The 19155-nt window shown below is 33.6% G+C and overlaps 1 protein-coding gene and 1 pseudogene across 2 annotated transcripts; one reads left to right on the plus strand and one right to left on the minus strand.

The window, feature by feature from the left end:
- Positions 1-3330, minus strand: part of LOC109358013 — an 8640-nt pseudogene extending 5310 nt beyond the window's left edge.
- LOC109358582 (protein RRP6-like 2) lies at positions 5197-17670 on the plus strand. Of its 2 annotated transcripts, XM_019602892.1 has the most exons (14): positions 5197-5867; positions 6989-7144; positions 8048-8206; positions 8286-8369; positions 9119-9198; positions 9335-9385; positions 10655-10763; positions 14258-14340; positions 14542-14587; positions 15375-15462; positions 15562-15731; positions 16331-16531; positions 16974-17075; positions 17288-17670. In XM_019602892.1, exons 1-14 carry the CDS (start codon positions 5328-5330, stop codon positions 17501-17503), a joined length of 2085 nt encoding a protein of 694 aa, XP_019458437.1. In that variant the 5' UTR covers positions 5197-5327; the 3' UTR covers positions 17504-17670. The 2 variants fall into 2 exon arrangements, with proteins under 2 accessions (XP_019458437.1, XP_019458438.1); XM_019602893.1 differs by lacking the exon at positions 16974-17075.

Below are 19155 nucleotides of genomic sequence, written 5' to 3' on the forward strand. Positions count from 1 at the left end.
TAACTTAGTGTGTTTTTAATTTATGAGTTATTTTCATACAATGATTATTAGCTAAAACATAATCAAATAAATAACATTTAATTATACAATATTTGAATGCTAAAAATATATTCAAATATTTATACACAATGAACATTAATCTAAAATAAAACATAAGCATTTAAGAGATATGCTAAAAAATCCTTATAACTTTATATGATACTTATAAACGTAATCATAAAAAATATGATGCAAAAATAACTTCTTATATTTATAATTTTATATAGAGAATATAGAGGTGAGATATTATCCAATACAATTTGAATTTTATTTATTTAGTTATTTAAGAATCAAATATTTTCTATAATCACATTTTCAACAAATAAATGCTTATACAAACACATTTATAATTGTTAATATTCTACATATACACTCAAAAGTTAATGTTAATATTACATCTATATGAATGGGAAATATAATGTTTCAATACATGACTTATTGATATTATAAAATATATGTATATTATATTTGCATTATGCATAAACAAAGAAGCGATCCGTGCAAGTGCACGGGTACACTGCTAGTTTGGAATGTAAGAGGGGACTAGTTTTATAAATTATTTAATTTAAAAAAAAGTAAAAATTTGCACCATTATAATTTTATTTTTATCATGTATCATAATCCTGTCTATAAACTGTCATCTCCATTAATGATAAAGAGTCAAACTAGATACAGCCTACCATACAATTTGTCTCTCCTTATTTTTTCCACTGGGTTCACATTTTCTTATAAGAATGACCACAATAATATTCTTATGGATGAGGTATTGTTAATAAATAAGAATCTCACAGTAGCAAATAGAAGAATAATGTTATTATTTGAATAAGAATGAGTTAAGAACAATCCGGAGATACTCTAAAGATTAAGGTGTCAATGGAACGACTTGAGTCATAATTAATTTTTATTTATAATTATTAGTATATAAAATATATTATTTAGTGTTTATGATATTAATCTATTTAAACAATTTTTTATTATTTTTTGATATCCTTTACTGTAGGTAAGAAATTAATATATTTTAGAGTTATTCATACAAAGGTTCTTATTAAGAATACTATTTCCAAAATATAAAAGAAAATACTATTGATCATAAATGGTTATCCTAATTTTTTTTAAAGAAACACTATATTATCATGTTCTTTGTTAAATATTAGTGTATAAAGCAATGTTGTAAAACCTAAGTCGTAATTCAAACTGCGAGAGGTCCCGTGTTAGGATTAACCGATTTAAACGTTTATATCATTCAGTCTGGTCGGGTGATTCCATACATAATTAATAATTTTTATCTATAAATATATAGTTATATATAAATATAAAACTTTATATAATTAATTATTATGTATAATTATATTGAAGTAATATCTCTTCATCTTTTTTTGGACCATAGTAAAGCAAAATATTAGAGTAGTTTTCCATTTTTTAAGTGATCCCTCTGGTTTACTTCCTGAGTTAATTCGGTTTAGCCAGGTTTAGCTAGGTTTAGCACGGTCCGACTGGAATTTCTACGGTTCAAAGTGGTCCAACTCTCATTCGATTAAGACTACAAACCATAATTGTTTTCAAGTCCGATCAACGATCAGACTGGTCGGACCATCCGGTTCGGTCTGACTCTCACAACAATAGTACTATAAAGTATATTATTTAGTGTTTGTGATATTAATCTATTTAGACAATTTTTTAGTATTTTTTTGATATCCCCTTTACGATATAGGTAAGAAATTAATCTATTTCAAAGTTACTTCTACAAAGGTACTTATTAAGAACTAGCATATCATGATACTTCGTGTCTACCGACCCACATTCTTATTTTATGATATTAAGTATTAAATTTGTGTTTTTTATTTTAGAGAATTATAATGTTTTTTTATTGGATGTACTTAATGTTATAATTTTTGTATTTATTATAACTAGTGTGTCGACCGACACTCTGCGTCGATCAACCACATTCTTATTATTTCTGATATAGAATGTATCATATTCATATTATATTATTTAAATATAAGAAATGTAATATATAAACTCAATAGAAAGTAAAGATTTAAGAAGATAACATGTGGTAGTTGATATGATATACATAAAATTTATGTTAATTTCTCATTTTGTGCCTCTAATAATCACTATAGAGTTGTTATGTGAAATTTTTATTTTGTGTATTTTTCTTGGATTGAGAAAGAGATAAGATAAAACTAAGATAATGTTTGAAGAATTAACGATATCTTAATATAAAAAATGAAAACAATGAAGTAATGTGTGGAAGTTTATAGTAGTTACTAATAATACAAAATGATATGTTTGGAATATAAAATTATGTTATGATGATGATTATTATTTGTTTTACCTTTATTAATAGTACTAGTGTGTACAGGCACTTCGTGCCTGCTGGCGAATATTGTGTGATACTACATATTTAATTTTTATATCTTTCGTTTTTTTTAATTAAAATGTATTTTTGTGTTTGGTGTACTTTATATTATATTTTTTGTTTTTATGATAATGTTTAATTTAAAGTGAGATATGTGGTTAATTAATATATTGGTGGTAGTTCTTAGGATTATATAGTTTTTTTGTAAAAATTAAATAATATTAAGGGCAATATAGGAAATGAAAATTACACCATGAGGGAAGTTATTTCAAGTTTTGGCTTTGTATATAGTATAGATATAGATATATAGTATAGATAGATATAGATAAATATAGATATATATACTATTTTCAAAATATAAAAGAAAATTCTATTGATCATAAATGGTTATCCTAAATCTTTTAAAGAAACACTATATTATCATGTTCTCTGTTTATATAAATAAATGAATTTAAATGCTGGAATACATAAAAGAATACAATTAATAACACAATTAATTAATGAGTAAATATATAATTTTGAATTATAAAACATTGATTATTTGATAAATTTATTATTAATATCTAAATATATTCTTATTTTATCATTTTATTATTCATATATTTGACCTTTATTTCTTATATGAGGTTTCCTACCGTATATACAACAATAATGTATATATAGTATAGTGTATATATTGTGAACTGAAATCAAATAGTAGAGATATATCAAATAATAACACCATATGTTTAGGATTTTGTAGAATAAAATGAGTGTATTATTTGACTTGGACAACATATTCTTTTAGGATTTTGAAATGGAAAGCACATTCGTTATTGCATAAAATGTATTATTGCATGTTATTATTAGAGACAGCATGCCTTCTGTACCTCACCAACCCACCTGCCAGCACGGCAGACAGACTGCAGAACGGCTACCAAACCAACCATAGGCTAAAAGACAAGAGTGACACAGTGTACGGTCCTAGCAGACCGCCTGACACGGAAAAAGCAACCTCTGACAATACCTTTGGTCGGCCACGCGTCGCACCACCTGCCAAGAGCCCAAAGTCAACTCTCCCTTCTATAAATAGGGATTCTACCAACATGAAATATCTTAACCTCTTTAGTCTTTAGCATTACTTACTCTACTATCTCCCTTCTCATATTCCCATTCACTTAGTTATACACTGACTTGATCGTCGGAGAACCTTTTCAGGTACCTCCACCGGCGGGTCCAGCTCTCTTACCTCATCTTGCCACTTTGACCACTATCTCCTCCTCCTCCCTCAGCAACTGATCAACCATTGTCCGTACCTTTGTATTCTAAGAAAGAACAACTATTAAATTTTTAACTTAAATATATTTTTAACGAATCATAGCAAGTAATACATTTTTAGGCCAACAAATTTGATCCATTTAAAATAGAGCAAGCAGATTAAGTCTTGTAGGTGAGGGATTTTTTTAATTTAAGATAATTCCCGTCAAATAATCTGGTGTAAGATAGATCCTTACATTTATATATAAAGGGAAAATGGCGTATGATATGTATAAACTTATTGATAACATCCTTTTGTGTTTCATTTTTATGAAGAAAAGAAGTAGCAATGGCAAATTTGAAGATGACCGGAAATAAATGTTGATGGGCTAAAAACAAAGTTAATTAAATTAACAAAACAAAATATAGTCTAGAAATTATTCTCTTGTTGGACTAAGATCCTTCATGCAACTGACAATATTGAGTTCTATACCCCACCACTTAACATTCATACTCCACTTTTAGTGGGAAAGAACTAAAATACCCATATAACAAAAGTGAACTCATCTTTTCTTTTCTCCCTATTTAACTTACCTTCTTTTAGGACTATAAAAGTTTAGTCTGGTTCAATATTTAGTATAATTTAGTAACTTAATTGAACACAAAGACATGATTTGATACACAAGTATGAATTGACAACTAAATATTAATGACTGTGTAAAAAAACTTTTACAAATGCATACAAAGTATGAGTGAGTAGTATATGATCCTATCCATTTATTTGATATGACTGATCATGATCAGACCCAAATATGGTCGGGTATCAACAGATATAAGGTTGGTTTCGTGTTTAAAAATTAGATTCGGTCGATATTTATGATTAGTAGGGGACGAACATGACCCGACCCTATCTGCTCACTCGACAATCCGATATGACCCATCATAACCAGACCCAAATATGGTCGGGTCTCAGTAAGTCTATGATCAGTTTTAGGTTTAAACATTAGAGTCAATCGATATTTAGGACCGGGCAAGGGACAAACATGACCCAACCCAAGGTCACTCATAATTCTTGTTTATCTCTATTGAATTGTGTATACAATAATGACATCTCTTTAGTTAAAAATATCATTAATTCTCTAATTTTTTTTATATATACATGATTACAATATATACATATTTACATATATAATTTCATATGTCAAATTTAATATCCATAAGAATAAATAATATTGAGAATACTTTATTTACAAGAAATATACATTATATTTAATCGAGTATAAAGTTAAGTTTGAATTCAAAAGCTAACCCGATCAATATTTAGGATCAAATTCACTTCAAGTCTAAAACAAATTTAAAAAAAATAATAATTTAACCAACGTTTAGGGTCGGGTAAGAGATAAAGCTTACCCGACCCAACTTATCCCATGTCCGCCCATAATACAAAGTGAACATTTACTTCAAAAATTGTCATGGTCAAATTCTAGGTCAAAAAAAGTCATGGTCATAAGAAATTTGTTGTCACGTCATCACGCCTGTCACGTGACATAAACATATATCTTTGAGTCCAATACACTTCTCCTCGAAACAAAAGAAAGTGCTCTGAACACAGAGTTCCCATTTCCCAACAACAATGGCGATTTCCCTAAATTTCTAAAACCCTAAAACCCTCTCTTTCTTTGAAATCGCCATGAACTTCGATCCTGCATCCGCCAAATCTTCACAAATTCTCAACACTATAAAGGAAATTTCATCTTCCTCGCGAACCATTCCTTCCGACAAGGATTTCAAATTATGCTACACCTCCGACGAATTCAAACGCCCTATCGACGAAATCGCCAGAAAATCGAACTCAATGTTGCAAAAAATCGGCGCCGCCAAGCATATTTGGGGCACGGAGGAAGCTGATTTTCCCGTCGGAATCGACGACGCATATGAATGGCTCGTTGATGTGAATCAAGAGGTTTTTGGACGGGTTGATGAGTCGATTAAGGAGTTGCAGAAGATTATGAAGTTTGAGGATGATGAAATGGAATTGGAAAATGGGAAGAAGAAAAAAATGAAGAAAGTGAGAGTGGAAACAAAGGATAAGGAGAAAGTTTCGTTTCATATATCTGCGATTGAGAAGCCTCAGAACAGGTATAACTTTTTGGTTAATAATGCAAACCAACCTTTTCAGCATGTTTGGTTGGAGAGAAGTGATGATGGTCAGAGGTTTATTCATCCACTGGTTGGTATCACTGAACTTGGATTTGTTGAAATTACATTGCCTTTTGAGTTTTAACGATTTTAATGTATTGTTTTAATTTTAATTAATGTTTACTCTGTGCTAGTTTATCATTATAATGTTGGTTTTCTGGGAAACTCTTTTTGCATGTTTGTTTTTTTATGTCTTTCTTATTTTGCACTCCTTGTGATTCTTTCTCTACATCTTGATTAAAAAGGTTCCTTAAACATAATGGATTCAGAGGTGGACATGTTTTTGGTATTTATTTGTGAAGTTAATTCATGGTATAGGGGAATAAATGCAATGTTAGTAAGCAACTTCTAGTTGTGCCATGGTCGTATTGATGTTTTGACTTCTTTTTTAGTTCTCTGGCATGTGATATAATATTCAAAAGCTTAACTGTTGATTTTGCTCTTTAAGATAGAGTTTGCTGTTCTTTGGTATATAACTGTATTTGTCTGAAAAGGCCTCAATGACTTCTTTTGTTAATTTTTTTAAGAATAAAAGGGAGAACAGAAAGGCCTCAATGACTTGTTTTCTACCTTAGACATCATTTGGGATAGGGTTACACTGCATGCACACACACATGCCTACAGACATGTAAATGCAACATGAATCTCAGTACTATTTGTTATCCACGATCTTGTTAGAAATTAAGAATTTGAATGGAAGGAAAATTGTGGTTAGATGTGGACATTGTTCATCCTTGAATATACTTCTCCTTTCAATCAAGAGGAGATAATGATGCAAGTTGAATGGGGTATGCCTTAGTACTCCTCCTGAACAGTCACACAGACTGTTTTATCATTTTGGCACCCTTTTATCCTTGCCAGTTGTAATATTGTATGTCCTTTGACGGTTATGAGTCCTTGTGGATTTGACGAGCCTTAATGAAATTGTCTTTCTTACACATTAATTACTAAGTCCTTTTTTGGTATCAAATCTTGATACTGGCAGAAGTACCCTTTTTTGTTCTGAACTTGTTTTGCATTAGTAATCTACAGTTCTACTTTTATATTTCTTCCATTAGTATGAGTGTGTGATAGCAAAAATCTTTCAGTATTTTGCTTGTGTTCAGTTGGGTTGTCTTTATTTTATCGTGTAATTATTTATTTATATTTCAGGAGAAACTCTCTGTTTTAGATTTTGTTGATAAAGATGTTGAGGATCTTGTGCCAATAGAACCTCCCTCATTAGAAAGCACCCCTTTCAAGCTTGTGGAAGAAGTCAAAGGATTGAAGGAGTTGGCTGCTAAGCTTCATTCTGTTAATGAATTTGCGGTAAAACATTAGTGTCATTTGTTATGGTTTATTAAAAGAGTTCTTCATGACTTGTTATACCACTAGATTCTTGTTTCTGTGGCCACTTTGTACATTCCATTTGGATCTTGTTTTCACCTTAGCAATCAGCAGGACTATTTCATAGCACTAGATTGTTGTCTCTGATGTGTGAAATTACATGGTTATGATTGACAATACAAAATAAATTCCTCATTCACTTTAATTCTTAATCTTAAGTAGCACAATCCTGGTGCATTTCTTGACATTGAGGTATCTACCCTTGTTTCGTTCTTTTTCAGATTAAAGTAAGGAAATCCCAATGAACAAAATGTCAAATCTGTTCCCTATTGAATAGCTCTTGATTGCAGCAAACTCTATTTCCCTTAGAAACATCATGTTTTGGTGATTTAGTATAAATTGGATATTAAGCTTTCCTCAAGCCTCTCATTCCTTGTGCAATGATAATATCATATTCGATTAGTTATTTACATTGTGCAAGTTCCCTTCATTTTTACAGTGATATTCCTGTATATACTAAATGTATAAGTCTGATTAAGGATAAGATTTCAATGTCAATTTGGTTTTCTTTCACTAATATTGAAATGCTCAATATTGTGTTCAGCAGTAACTGTTCAATATGGACTCAATAAATCACATGCATTAATTGTATCAATTGGCTCATTTCATTTGAGAATAGTTTCAGATATATACTGCATGTCTTAAGCTCTAGCCTTTCAAACCTATAACATCCTTTTCTTATTTTTTATTATTGTCCTTTGAGTGCTGCTTGTTTTTAGGTAATTTTATTTAATTATTAGGCTAATATTCTCTCCTTGTAGTTACATCTTGAGCCTTCCTTTCATGTATTCTTTTGACATTTTTGTCTTGACTTGGAATATTTAGGTGGATTTGGAACATAATCATTATCGGTCTTTCCAAGGTTTGACTTGCTTGATGCAAATCTCAACTAGGACTGAAGATTTTATTGTAGATACCCTGAAGCTTCGTGTTCATGTTGGACCTTACCTGAGGGAACTCTTCAAGGATCCTACCAAGAAGAAAGTCAGATGCTCATTATTGATGTTTCTTTTGATTCAACAGAGTTGTTTCTTTTCTGTTGATCATATTTATGGTTAATTAGGTCATGCATGGAGCAGATTCAGATATTGTGTGGTTGCAACGAGATTTTGGCATTTACGTTTGTAATTTGTTTGACACTGGCCAGGTTTGTTTGAGAAGCTCTGGATATTCAATATTGAAGTTAATTCCCTGATTAATTATCAAAGAAAGAAAATTCTATAATGAAAAATATAGTTGTTGTTCAATATTGTTTAAAATAGTTGATCTGATCAGTTTTTTTCCGTTAAAATAGTTTATTTGATCAGTTGATACTGACTCTGATTTCCGAGGGCATGCAACATATAATTGTAGAACTAGTTTCACTGTTACCTAATAAATTAGGCCTCTAAGTTCTTATCTATAGCTATGGCTGTTGCATTTTATTTATTAAACTAGTCATTGAAGAAGAATGAGCTTCACAAAATAATACTCTACAGTCTTTGGTTTAATGTTGGATTGTTTGGCACCTCCTCTTTAACTTCCTTTGGGTGATAAGGTATGTCTGTTTGCTGCAGTCTTGGAGAAGATGCTTGAAATGTGCCCCGTCATGAGATCTATGTGGCTTTGCTTTTGATGCCTTTGCTTGCTTTTCTGATTTAATGACTGGAGTTTCTGTAAAAAAATCTTTTCATTTTGGTATAACCCGGAAAGCATTCCAGGGTTTATATTTTCTTGCAATGTAGTGTGTTGATCTGTTCTGTGGCATTAGAAATGTTGAAACAAACTTTCAAGTTCTTATGATTTAGATTGTCTTTGTCATAATCTATCTTGCATGATTGCATGTTAGGAATTTATTTTATAATCTTGTTCTTTTTATCAAACAAGACTAATATATATTTTTATTGCATTGTTCAGGCTTCAAGGGTGTTAAAATTGGAGAGATTTAGCTTGCAATATCTTTTGCTTCACTATTGTGGGGTTATTGCAAACAAAGAGTATGTTGTCCTTTTTTTGGACTGCTCATTCCTTCCATTGGCTTAACAGTTAAACAGAAGCTTTGTTATTTCATGTGGCATTGTTCCTGTAATTCTTTCCTACATTCTGGAAGGTTGATAAGTGAACTCCTTGCAGATACCAGAAAGCAGATTGGAGACTACGGCCTCTACCCGATGTCATGCTGAGGTGCAATTTTTTCTAAGAGTATCATATTTCATCCATTTTTATTCTCGTGGCTGTTTCCTTTTCTTATCTTTTATTCTTTATTTACTACTGGCTTTTTAATGTGTATTTTAGCCTCGAATAATAATCGCATGGTATATAACCTAGATTTCCGGGTATGGGTTTGATTGGTTATTTTAGTTGCCATTTTCATTGTACTCAGATGCATTTCACTTAAGACTAAAGAATTTCATATATATTTAAGTAGAACCAGCCGTGATCATACATATAGGAATATGTTTCATAATGAAGCTTCTATTCTTTAGGTAGCATCTTCAACACTCAAGGGTTTGTGAGCTAGTGACTTGGACTTGAGCATCCGAGTTAACTAATAGGTTTCGTTCATATGGGGTTCTATTCTGAAAAGTTATGACAATTTGTCATTCGTATGGGATTCATTCTCTTTCTAGAAAAGTTAGTAAATATTTTCCTTGCAACAACTTGGCTGCTTGCTAATAATGAAAGTCACCATGATGGATATGAAATGGGAATCATGGGGTGTGAGAAAGGAATATGTGGATTATGGAAATAAAGTATATTTGTGCTTATGGAAATTAGTTGTAAGTTGTATGTTGAGTATTAATTAATATTTTGTTATTTCTATTTGAAATCTGGACTACTTGACTATCAAGTTGGTTTATTTTTTTATTGATAGTAGAGTTTCACTGTTTACTTGTTCTCTTAGATTCTCAGCCTATGTATTGGAAATGCGATTACTATTTAGTTATTTCTGATTCCCTCCTTTCCATCTTTAGGTTTTCCTTTTCCTCTACTGTGTCTATTTGACCCAAGGCACATCTTACATTGGATTATTTGCAGAATTGCACCTACAGTAGTACAGTATGAACAAAATGGACTGGTTACAAGAATTGCTGATTTCTACTGTTATAACAAACCTGTGTATAATCTCCCCTTGTCTCTCTTCCCTTAATAAAATGAAAAACCAGAACAGTAGTCGAATATTTGAGCTCGTTCTTTTTTATTCATTTGTGAGTTTTGATTGTAAGCCTAAGGTCTTATGCGGTAATTGATTGTTAGAGGGTGAGTCTCGGCACAACGGTAAGATTGCTTGCCTTGTGACCTGAAGGTCATAAGTTCAAAACCTGGAAACAACTTATTTGCTTGCGAGAGTAACACTGTATACGTCTATCCTCCCCAGACCCCACTAGGTGGGAGCCTCGTGCACTGGCCGCCCTTCCTAATATTCTAATATACTGTTATTCTTGATGACAGATATGGCAGAGAAGATACACACTATCTGCTGTACATATATGATTTAATGAGGATCAAGTTACTTGCACTGTCTAAGGAGTCTGAAAGTTCTGATAATCTTCTGGTGGAGGTAAGTTGAGATCAAGTTATCAAGATGAGCAGCAACTGATCTATCAATCCTTTCCTCAGGTGGCAGGATGCTGCTTTATTCTACTGGGCTGTTTGGTCTAACTGTTTGAACTTTTAAGCATGTCCCAGACATGCAATGATAGAAACTGGATTTTAGGGATTAGAAGAATTAGAAATTAGGAAAAGAAGAATGAGTTCAAGATCAGAATGGATCTTGAACGATTTCTTTATTACAAGCTTATGAATCTCAATGGTAGAAAGGTTACACCTTGGCAAAGAATCCCCAGAATAACTGATTCCAAATCAGTTATCTTTCCCTCCAAATCCTCACTTTCCAAAAAAATAACTACCCAACTACTCACCCTTCTATTTATAGCACCCAAAACCCAACTAACTTTAACTACCCTGAAAACAGAATAGTAACAATCGTCCCCCTTTACATTCTTTCTCCTAACATATACATTTTTAATAGGGGGTTTATAGACAAACCCTTATAGACAAACCCTTGTAGACAAACCCTGACTCCCAAAAGCCAAAGGTCTACCCCTGCATCAAAACTGCTCCTATACCCTTGCTAGAAGCATCTGTCTCTACCACAAAAATTTGAGAGATGCCAGGTACTACTAGCAAGGGAAGGTTAACCATTGCAGCCTTCAATGCCTGAAAGGCTTCAGTAGCCTTTTCATCCCATCTAAAACAATCTTTCTTTAAGAGCTCAGTGAGGGGTTTGACTATCTTTCCATAGTCCTTCACAAATCTCCTATAATAACCAGTAAGGCCTAGAAAACCCCTCAACCCCTTAATCTCTTTGGGCATTGGCCAAGAACTCATGGATGCAACCTTGTTCGGATCAGCTTCAACCCCCTATCCAAATATCACATTACCCAAATATTCCAACCTGGCTTGGCTAAAGGTACACTTCTTCCTATTAGCCTTTAGGGAGTGTTCCTGAATCATACTTAACACCAATTGCAGATGCTCCTTATGACTATCCATGTCCCTGCTATATACCAAGATATCATCAAAGAAGACAAGGACAAACTTCCTGAGAAAAGGTTTTAGGACTTCATTCATCAATGCTTGAAAAGTGGAAGGAGCATTGGTTAGGCCAAAGGGCATAACCACAAACTCATAGTGCCCTTCATGAGTCCTAAAAGTTGTTTTCTCTATATCCTAATCCCTCATTCTAATCTGGTGGTAACCAGATTTTAGATCCAATTTAGAGAAAACTTGAGCCCCCCTAACTCATCCAATAATTCTTCAATGATGGGAATTGGAAATTTATTAGGGATAGTCACCTTGTTGAGAGCTCTATAGTCCACACAGAACCTCCAACCCCCATCCTTCTTCTTGACCAAGATGGTGGGACTGGAGTATGGACTTATGCTAGGTCTGATCACCCATGCTTGCAACATTTCTGCCACCAATCTCTCAATTTCAGTCTTCTGGTAGTGAGGGTACTTGTAGGGTCTGAGATTAGGGATGTTGACACCTTCCTTGAGGTAGATGGCATGATCATGCTCCCATCTAGGAGGGAGGCCTTCTGGATCTGTAAACACACCTTCAAACTTCTGCAAAACCTGTTCTACCCCTTCTGGTATCCTGACAGTTGGGCTAACCATATCCTCTGCCCCTTCATAATGCAACATCAATCCTTCCCCCTCTTCCAGTAATACTTTCATGAATGCCCTTAGAGAAAGTTGTATTCTGGTAAGTGCTGGATCCTCACTGATCTTATGGACTGTCCCTTCCTTCTTTAGAGTTAGTTCCAATTTGCCAAAAATTGCCTTGACTTCCCCCAAACTGGCTAGCCATTCTAATCCCAGAACCAGATCCACCCCTCTGATCTCAAACATATAAAAGTCTTGAACCAACTCCAATCCTTACAACATCAAGTCTAACTGAGTACATTTCCCTTGGCATTGTACTTTGTGTCCATCACCTACCTCGACTGTATATCTAGGAGTAGCTTGTACTTCGAATTGCAACTGTTCTACCAACTTGGACGAGATGAAATTGTGAGAAGCCCCACAATCAATGAGTATCACCACTTCCTTGCCCCTCAAGCAACCAACAACCTTCCAAGAATTTGTAGAAGTTAGGCCTGCCATAGCCCAGAGAGACAATTGAAGTGAGTGCATACTGGCCACCATGGAATCTTCACTGTCTAACTCTTCCTCCTCTTCTTCTTCCTCCAATAAGATCATTCTAAGTTGTCTATTTTTGCACCTGTGATCCCTATTATAGGGTTCATCACATCTGAAGCACAACCCCTTCTCCCTTTTCTCCCTCATCTCTGCTCCAGTCAGGTGTTTGAACCCTCCTCCTCTACTTCTTCCACTGTCCATTGATTGAGGATTGTTCATGTTAACAGAAGCACTCCCAACAGAGGATTGATCCATTTTTCTATCTATTCCAGGCTTAGATTCGACAGTTACAGACCTACTAGGGATAGTAGACCTATTAAAACTTGAAGATCTAACATAAGAGCTATTGTTCACCTTCTTTTGCAAGATAACATTCTTTTCTTCTATCATCAAGGACTTATGAATTACCTCTGTCAAATTAGGATGTTCATAAAGCCTTACCTCTGCCCTGACTTCTTCTTTGAGGCCATTCAAGAAAATTCCTTTCACAAATTATGGATTAATCTCTTTGAGAGCTCCCACATACTTCTCAAATTCTTCCACATACTCCTCTACTGTCCCTTGCTGTTTCAAAGCCAATAATCTCTCAAAAGGATTCTGCACCATGGAAGGTTGGAGCCTTCTAATAACAACCACAACTTAAACCCTTCCTAAGATGGTTGAGGATTGCACCTACTCCACCACTGATACCAACTGAGGGCTTTTCCTTCCAGAGCCATTAATGTGGCCTGCATTTTCTCATCTTCAGTCACCTCCTTCAGAGAGAAATATCTTTCGAGCCTATGGGTCCACCCAAACGCATCATCTCCTGAAAACATGGGTATCTCCAGCTTCCTCCAGTGATAGAAACTGGATTTTAGGGATTAGAAGAATTAGAAATTAGGAAAAGAAGAATGAGTTCAAGATCAGAATGGATCTTGAACGATTTCTTTATTACAAGCTTATGAATCTCAATGGTAGAAAGATTACACCTTGGCAAAGAATCTCCAGAATAACTGATTCCAAATCAGTTATCCTTCCCTCCAAATCCTCACTTTCCAAAAAATAACTACCCAACTACTTACCCTTCTATATATAGCACCCAAAACCCAACTAACTTTAACTACCCTGAAAACAGAATAGTAACAATCATCCCCTTTACATTCTTTCTCCTAACATACATTTTTAATAGGGGGTTTATACCCATTCCTAACATATAATGACTGATTCGTTAGACCTGTTCGAAATTTCCTTGCTAGCCAATATTTAATTATAACCTTTAATCAAATAGCAAAAACAGGATTGCTGAATGGGGGTTTAATGTTTCCATTTTTTTGGCATTTTAACTAAGATTTCACGCTACTGGCAGGTTTACAAGCGCAGTTATGATGTCTGTATGAAGCTATATGAGAAAGAACTTCTGACAGAAGACTCATACCTTCATATATATGGGTTTGTTACTCTTTTCAATTGACAATCTTTCATTATTGTAGCAATCAATATAAGTAGCAAGTTTTCCAAACTTAATGTATTTGTAGATTACTATTTTGCCTCTTCTATGTAGAGAAATAATGTCTGTTTTGAATTTTCTGCTTTTCATTTAATGTCTGCCAAGAGGTGTAAACAAAAAACTAAGTACTATTTTCCATGTAGGTTACAAGGGGCTAGTTTTAATGGACAGCAGCTTGCCATTGTTTCCGTAAGTTTCCCTTTAACTTCTTATTTGTATAACCTATCTGTGATTGCTTACACAGGAAATGAAAGCTTGTCTGGTCTTTCTGTTGAATGCCATTTCCGTTATGCATATGGGTAGTCCTCAGGGATATAATTGGGCACATGATATCAAATTATTTTTGTTAATCCTGACATCGTAATCTAGAATTCGTATTTGGTTAAGAACTAAAAGAAAATCTCTAGAAAGGGAGATTTCCTTTGTATTCTATTTCACACAAATGTGAAAAGTGATTTCCACCCTGTGGCCATGTTGTTTCTTTAGATTTATCTCTTAGTACTTCTCTTTATTTTATGAAATGACAGGTCGGCTCCTATAGTGTCTACTGTCTCATATCATACTCAATATGAGTATACGACACAGATACGGAGATACAGCATACTCCATAATTATTTTCCTCCATTTTGGGGTAAAGTATTGGTATAAGTGTACGATACCAGTATGTTTTGAAGTATTCTTGTTTGTCACTATTTTAATTCAACGACTCACTCCTCCCCCGCCAAACCAACATTGTAGCTCTTGTTGCTCACAACCTTATTACTATCAGTTACCCTTGCAGTAGTATGTTCTATAATGCTGCAAGATAATAAAATAATACAACACTGCTTGAACAAGATAAGTGTTGGAAATTTGTACGAAGAAGTATCCTACTTCTAAACTAATAATAAAATAATGGCACACTTTGCTTCCACTTTGGATCTCTGTAGGATCCACACCTACTACATTTCATAGGCTCTATTTTCATTGCTGGCAGGGGCTTTATGAATGGCGGGACATTGTTGCTCGTGCAGAGGATGAGGGTACTGGCTATGTATTGCCAAATAAAACTATACTTGAAATCGGTATATGAAATTTATGCAAACATTTGTATTGTTTCCTGTCTAAAAGTAGCACTTCTGCATGGTGCATTTCAACCTAATTTGTGTTTTCCTAATTAAAAGCTAAGCAGATGCCTGTCACTACAAGCCATCTACGTCGATTGGTAAATTTATATCTCCCATATATTGAGCGCAACCTTGACGTTATTCTCAGTATCGTTAGACATTCTGTACAAAATGCTCCTGCCTTTGAAGAAGCTGCACTACGTTTGAAAGAAGCCCACACAGCAAGTGTAAGTAATATATGTTTTACAGTTGCCACAGTTACTAGAATGATTAGGAAGGAATGATTGGTGATATGTCTGCTTGGTAGTTTACAGGGACTTCCATTACATTGAAAGTAATAAGACCATGTGACCCTATCCTGTGGATTATTCTTAATTATAGATTAATCAAGATGAACTGGACTAATGTGACTAACCTTGTGCAACTAGTGCTAAGATAAAAAATGCAAATCTTTGACCATTATCTGTAATACACATTATATTTCCAGTCTTGATCAAATCTATGAATGGCTGGGTTTTATTGTTTTAAAATGGAAGAAGGTAGTTTTAATTAACTGGATCTGGTGATGTGATATCAGTGAATTCTGAAAGTTATCAAAAGAGTACGGGATAGGTTAAAATGTTAGTTGAGCCTTTATAATATTATAGAATATTTTACTCTCGATTGTTTGGGAATTAATGCTTCCCAACTGTTGAGTGCGCGACCAGCTTAGTAAGTAGTTATTTGATGATTCTTATTTGATTTTAAAAAGGACTTCTTTGATTGTTGGTTCCTTAATTTCTGATTCTTGCTTGATATTAAGTTGTATATGATGATCATCAAATAGGTATCAAATGCACTATCCAGTAAGGATAAAGCTCCTGGTACGCTAGCAAAAGGAAGTACTGGAATTGAAAATGTCACCTCTGTTAATATCTCAGAGAAGGCTCCATTTTCTTCAGACCTGAAGGAGGAATCTTTTCAGCACCAGGATAAAAATGGACAAATAACAACTAAATCCAATTGTCCCACTTCAGAGCTCCCAAAGGTCAGTCCCACTGTTTCATATACGATTCGGGAGGATGCAAATTGTAGTGCACTCTCCTCAGTCAAGGTTGCAAAAATTAACAAAACTACCTTGTTTCAACACCATTTCAATATGATCCATGAAATAGGGACATGGCATTAATCTCCTTTGAGATTTGGCTTAAACAAATCTAATACCTCTTGTTTTAGAAATTACATCTATCTCTCTTGGTTTACATTATCATTACACATATACCTCTGAAGGGTAATGTTAAAATTAGGCTGACCTCTCTTAAGGAAAAGTGAATGTAATTTTTGAAACAATAGAAATGTCTAGTGTAATTAAGCCAAAACTTTAATGTAGGTCAGTGTAATTTCTCCTTTAAAAACATGTTATTTCAATGTTTTGGCCTCCAAGTGAGGGGCATCAATCTATATATCTAATTATTGCTACTTATTGATAGGATAAAGGAGCAAATGTTCAATTGCTTAAAACGCCTACTGGTGATGGCGGGGTACTTCTGGGAAATTCAGCTTCCAAAACTGAGCTTGATTATGTTAAAAAGGTGAGCTTTTAGCATTTCAAAGGCTGTTAAATAAGGGATGTAATGGTAAACCAGTTGCCTGTTCTTGACCTTAGCTTATACATCTAAAGTTTGCTGGTTCTCAATTAGCTAATGGGGCATGCATCATTATTCTACCTTCTGTGTTTTGTATGCTCTTACCACTATTTCTTGGTGTAATTATTTCAAAATTGTTTTGTGGGGTTCTTTCGTAGGCCAAGGAAGAGGTCAAGTTGGAGCAGATCGGATCGTCTATCAACCTTCCTTTACATTCAGGCACCATTTCGACTTCAACTCCAGCTGATGTTATAATGATAGACTCTGACACGGATTCGGAGGATATGGCACAGAACAATGTAGGAAGGGACAATGAGCAACGGGAGAACGAGGATGAAGATGACTCGTCCTCTTTCTCAGACTTGTCATTGTAGAAACTTGTATAGAAACTGTTTGTTTTGTTGTGTATGCAAATTAGTGTAACATTGTACTTCACCTGGTAGTGTACTTCTACTAAATACTAAATAGGATGTTAGGTCTCTTCAAGATTCTCTTTTCTCTCTTTAACATGGAATCTAGAACCTAATTAGAGAATGGCAAACGCTAACTGCTATAGTTTTTTTTTTCTGCCAAAAAATGTTATTGGTTAAAGGATCAGAAGGTAAAATGTTTTTATCAAATAATAATAGTGTTTTTGAAACCTATAAAATGAATCAAGAGTGTGGTTCTTGCTCCATGGGGGGTAAGAAATCATGAAGATTAAATGGTCGTGTCTTTGGGCAATGATTTGTGCAATATAGTTAGTGTATGACTTATTGTTAAGCAACGAAATGTTTGATGCCATAGGAAAAAATAGTAAACAATATTTATAATTTAAGAGAACTGAAAATATATAAAATAAGATTTCTCATGAATTATCGTTTACCGAACTCTTTTATGAAATTTGAGTCATGAAGATAAACAACCCGATATTGGGTAATTTCTCTCCCATGAACAATAAAATTCATCCACTTGAAGCTTGCACCTGTTATTGTTGTATAAGATTGAAGTGAATCTCTTACTTGACCAATGTGAAATCTCTCAGTCGTTGCCCAATGATATCTTTGATAATCCTAAGACTACTCTTGTAAATATGATTCAAGTTTGGAATTATAGGTCGGGTATTTAGATTCATCTCTTGGTCTTTTCTCAATCTACCTAGAAGGTGTGATTATATAGCCAATGCACTTACACGGGTTCATTCTCTAATGTTGAAACCGAAACACTCACAAAAATTAATATTGAGATAACTAACTCATCATGGTCGAAGAGTATAGGTCTTATCCCATAAACTATGGGATTACTCACTCATGATAATAGAGAAATATCATTGAATAATAAAAAAGAAAATATATAAGCCTTATTATCTAATGGTGGTGGGTGTAACTTGTATTCTCTCATCAAATTGTATGTTTAGATGAGGTCACAAGACATCTATTTATATGAATAATTTTTGTGCTCATTACATACAAGTGATAAGAAAAATCAAATAAAACTTTATCATAATCCTTATATAGTTGTCAATATGATTTGTCAAATCCAATGAGATTAAATTCAATTTAACTATTACATTATCTTAATCTTTTCTTATCCTCTAGCAAGTCAGCCACCATGATCAAATCACATCTTTCAATATATTAAACCTCGAAACTCTTTTAATTACATGTAAAATAAGGATTAAATACAATATATTTTCATATACATCAAACATTTTCACACTTAAACTTTGCTTGTTAGAAAAGAATTAATTGTGAAGAAGATCTTTGTTCTTGACCTTATCACGATTTTGATGAATACACCAACATCATCAAAAGGAAGAAAAAGAAGAATATTTATGAAGACAAAGAATACAAAGATTCAAGACAAATTAGTCTAAGTCTAAATAGATAATTCTATCATATACTCTCGAATATACAATAGTAGTAATGCTCAAACTATTTTTTTTTAAGAAAATTGAAACACTTCAAGTATAAACAAAACAATTTTCAAAAATAGTGTGTAACATGTTACTATATCTAAGTAACAAGTTACATAAGTGAGAAAACCA

This window comes from Lupinus angustifolius, chromosome LG10 (genome assembly GCF_001865875.1).
Source record: "Lupinus angustifolius cultivar Tanjil chromosome LG10, LupAngTanjil_v1.0, whole genome shotgun sequence".
In the NCBI taxonomy this organism is placed as follows: Eukaryota; Viridiplantae; Streptophyta; class Magnoliopsida; order Fabales; family Fabaceae; genus Lupinus; species Lupinus angustifolius.

Bases quoted from the DNA above. Each gene is read 5' to 3' on its own strand.
- LOC109358582 (XM_019602892.1), top strand. From the start codon at position 5,328: ATGAACTTCGATCCTGCATCCGCCAAATCTTCACAAATTCTCAACACT. The intron at 15,463-15,561 runs GTATATGAAATT...CCTAATTAAAAG, and splicing joins TAAAACTATACTTGAAATCG to CTAAGCAGATGCCTGTCACT. The intron at 17,076-17,287 runs GTGAGCTTTTAG...GTTCTTTCGTAG, and splicing joins AGCTTGATTATGTTAAAAAG to GCCAAGGAAGAGGTCAAGTT.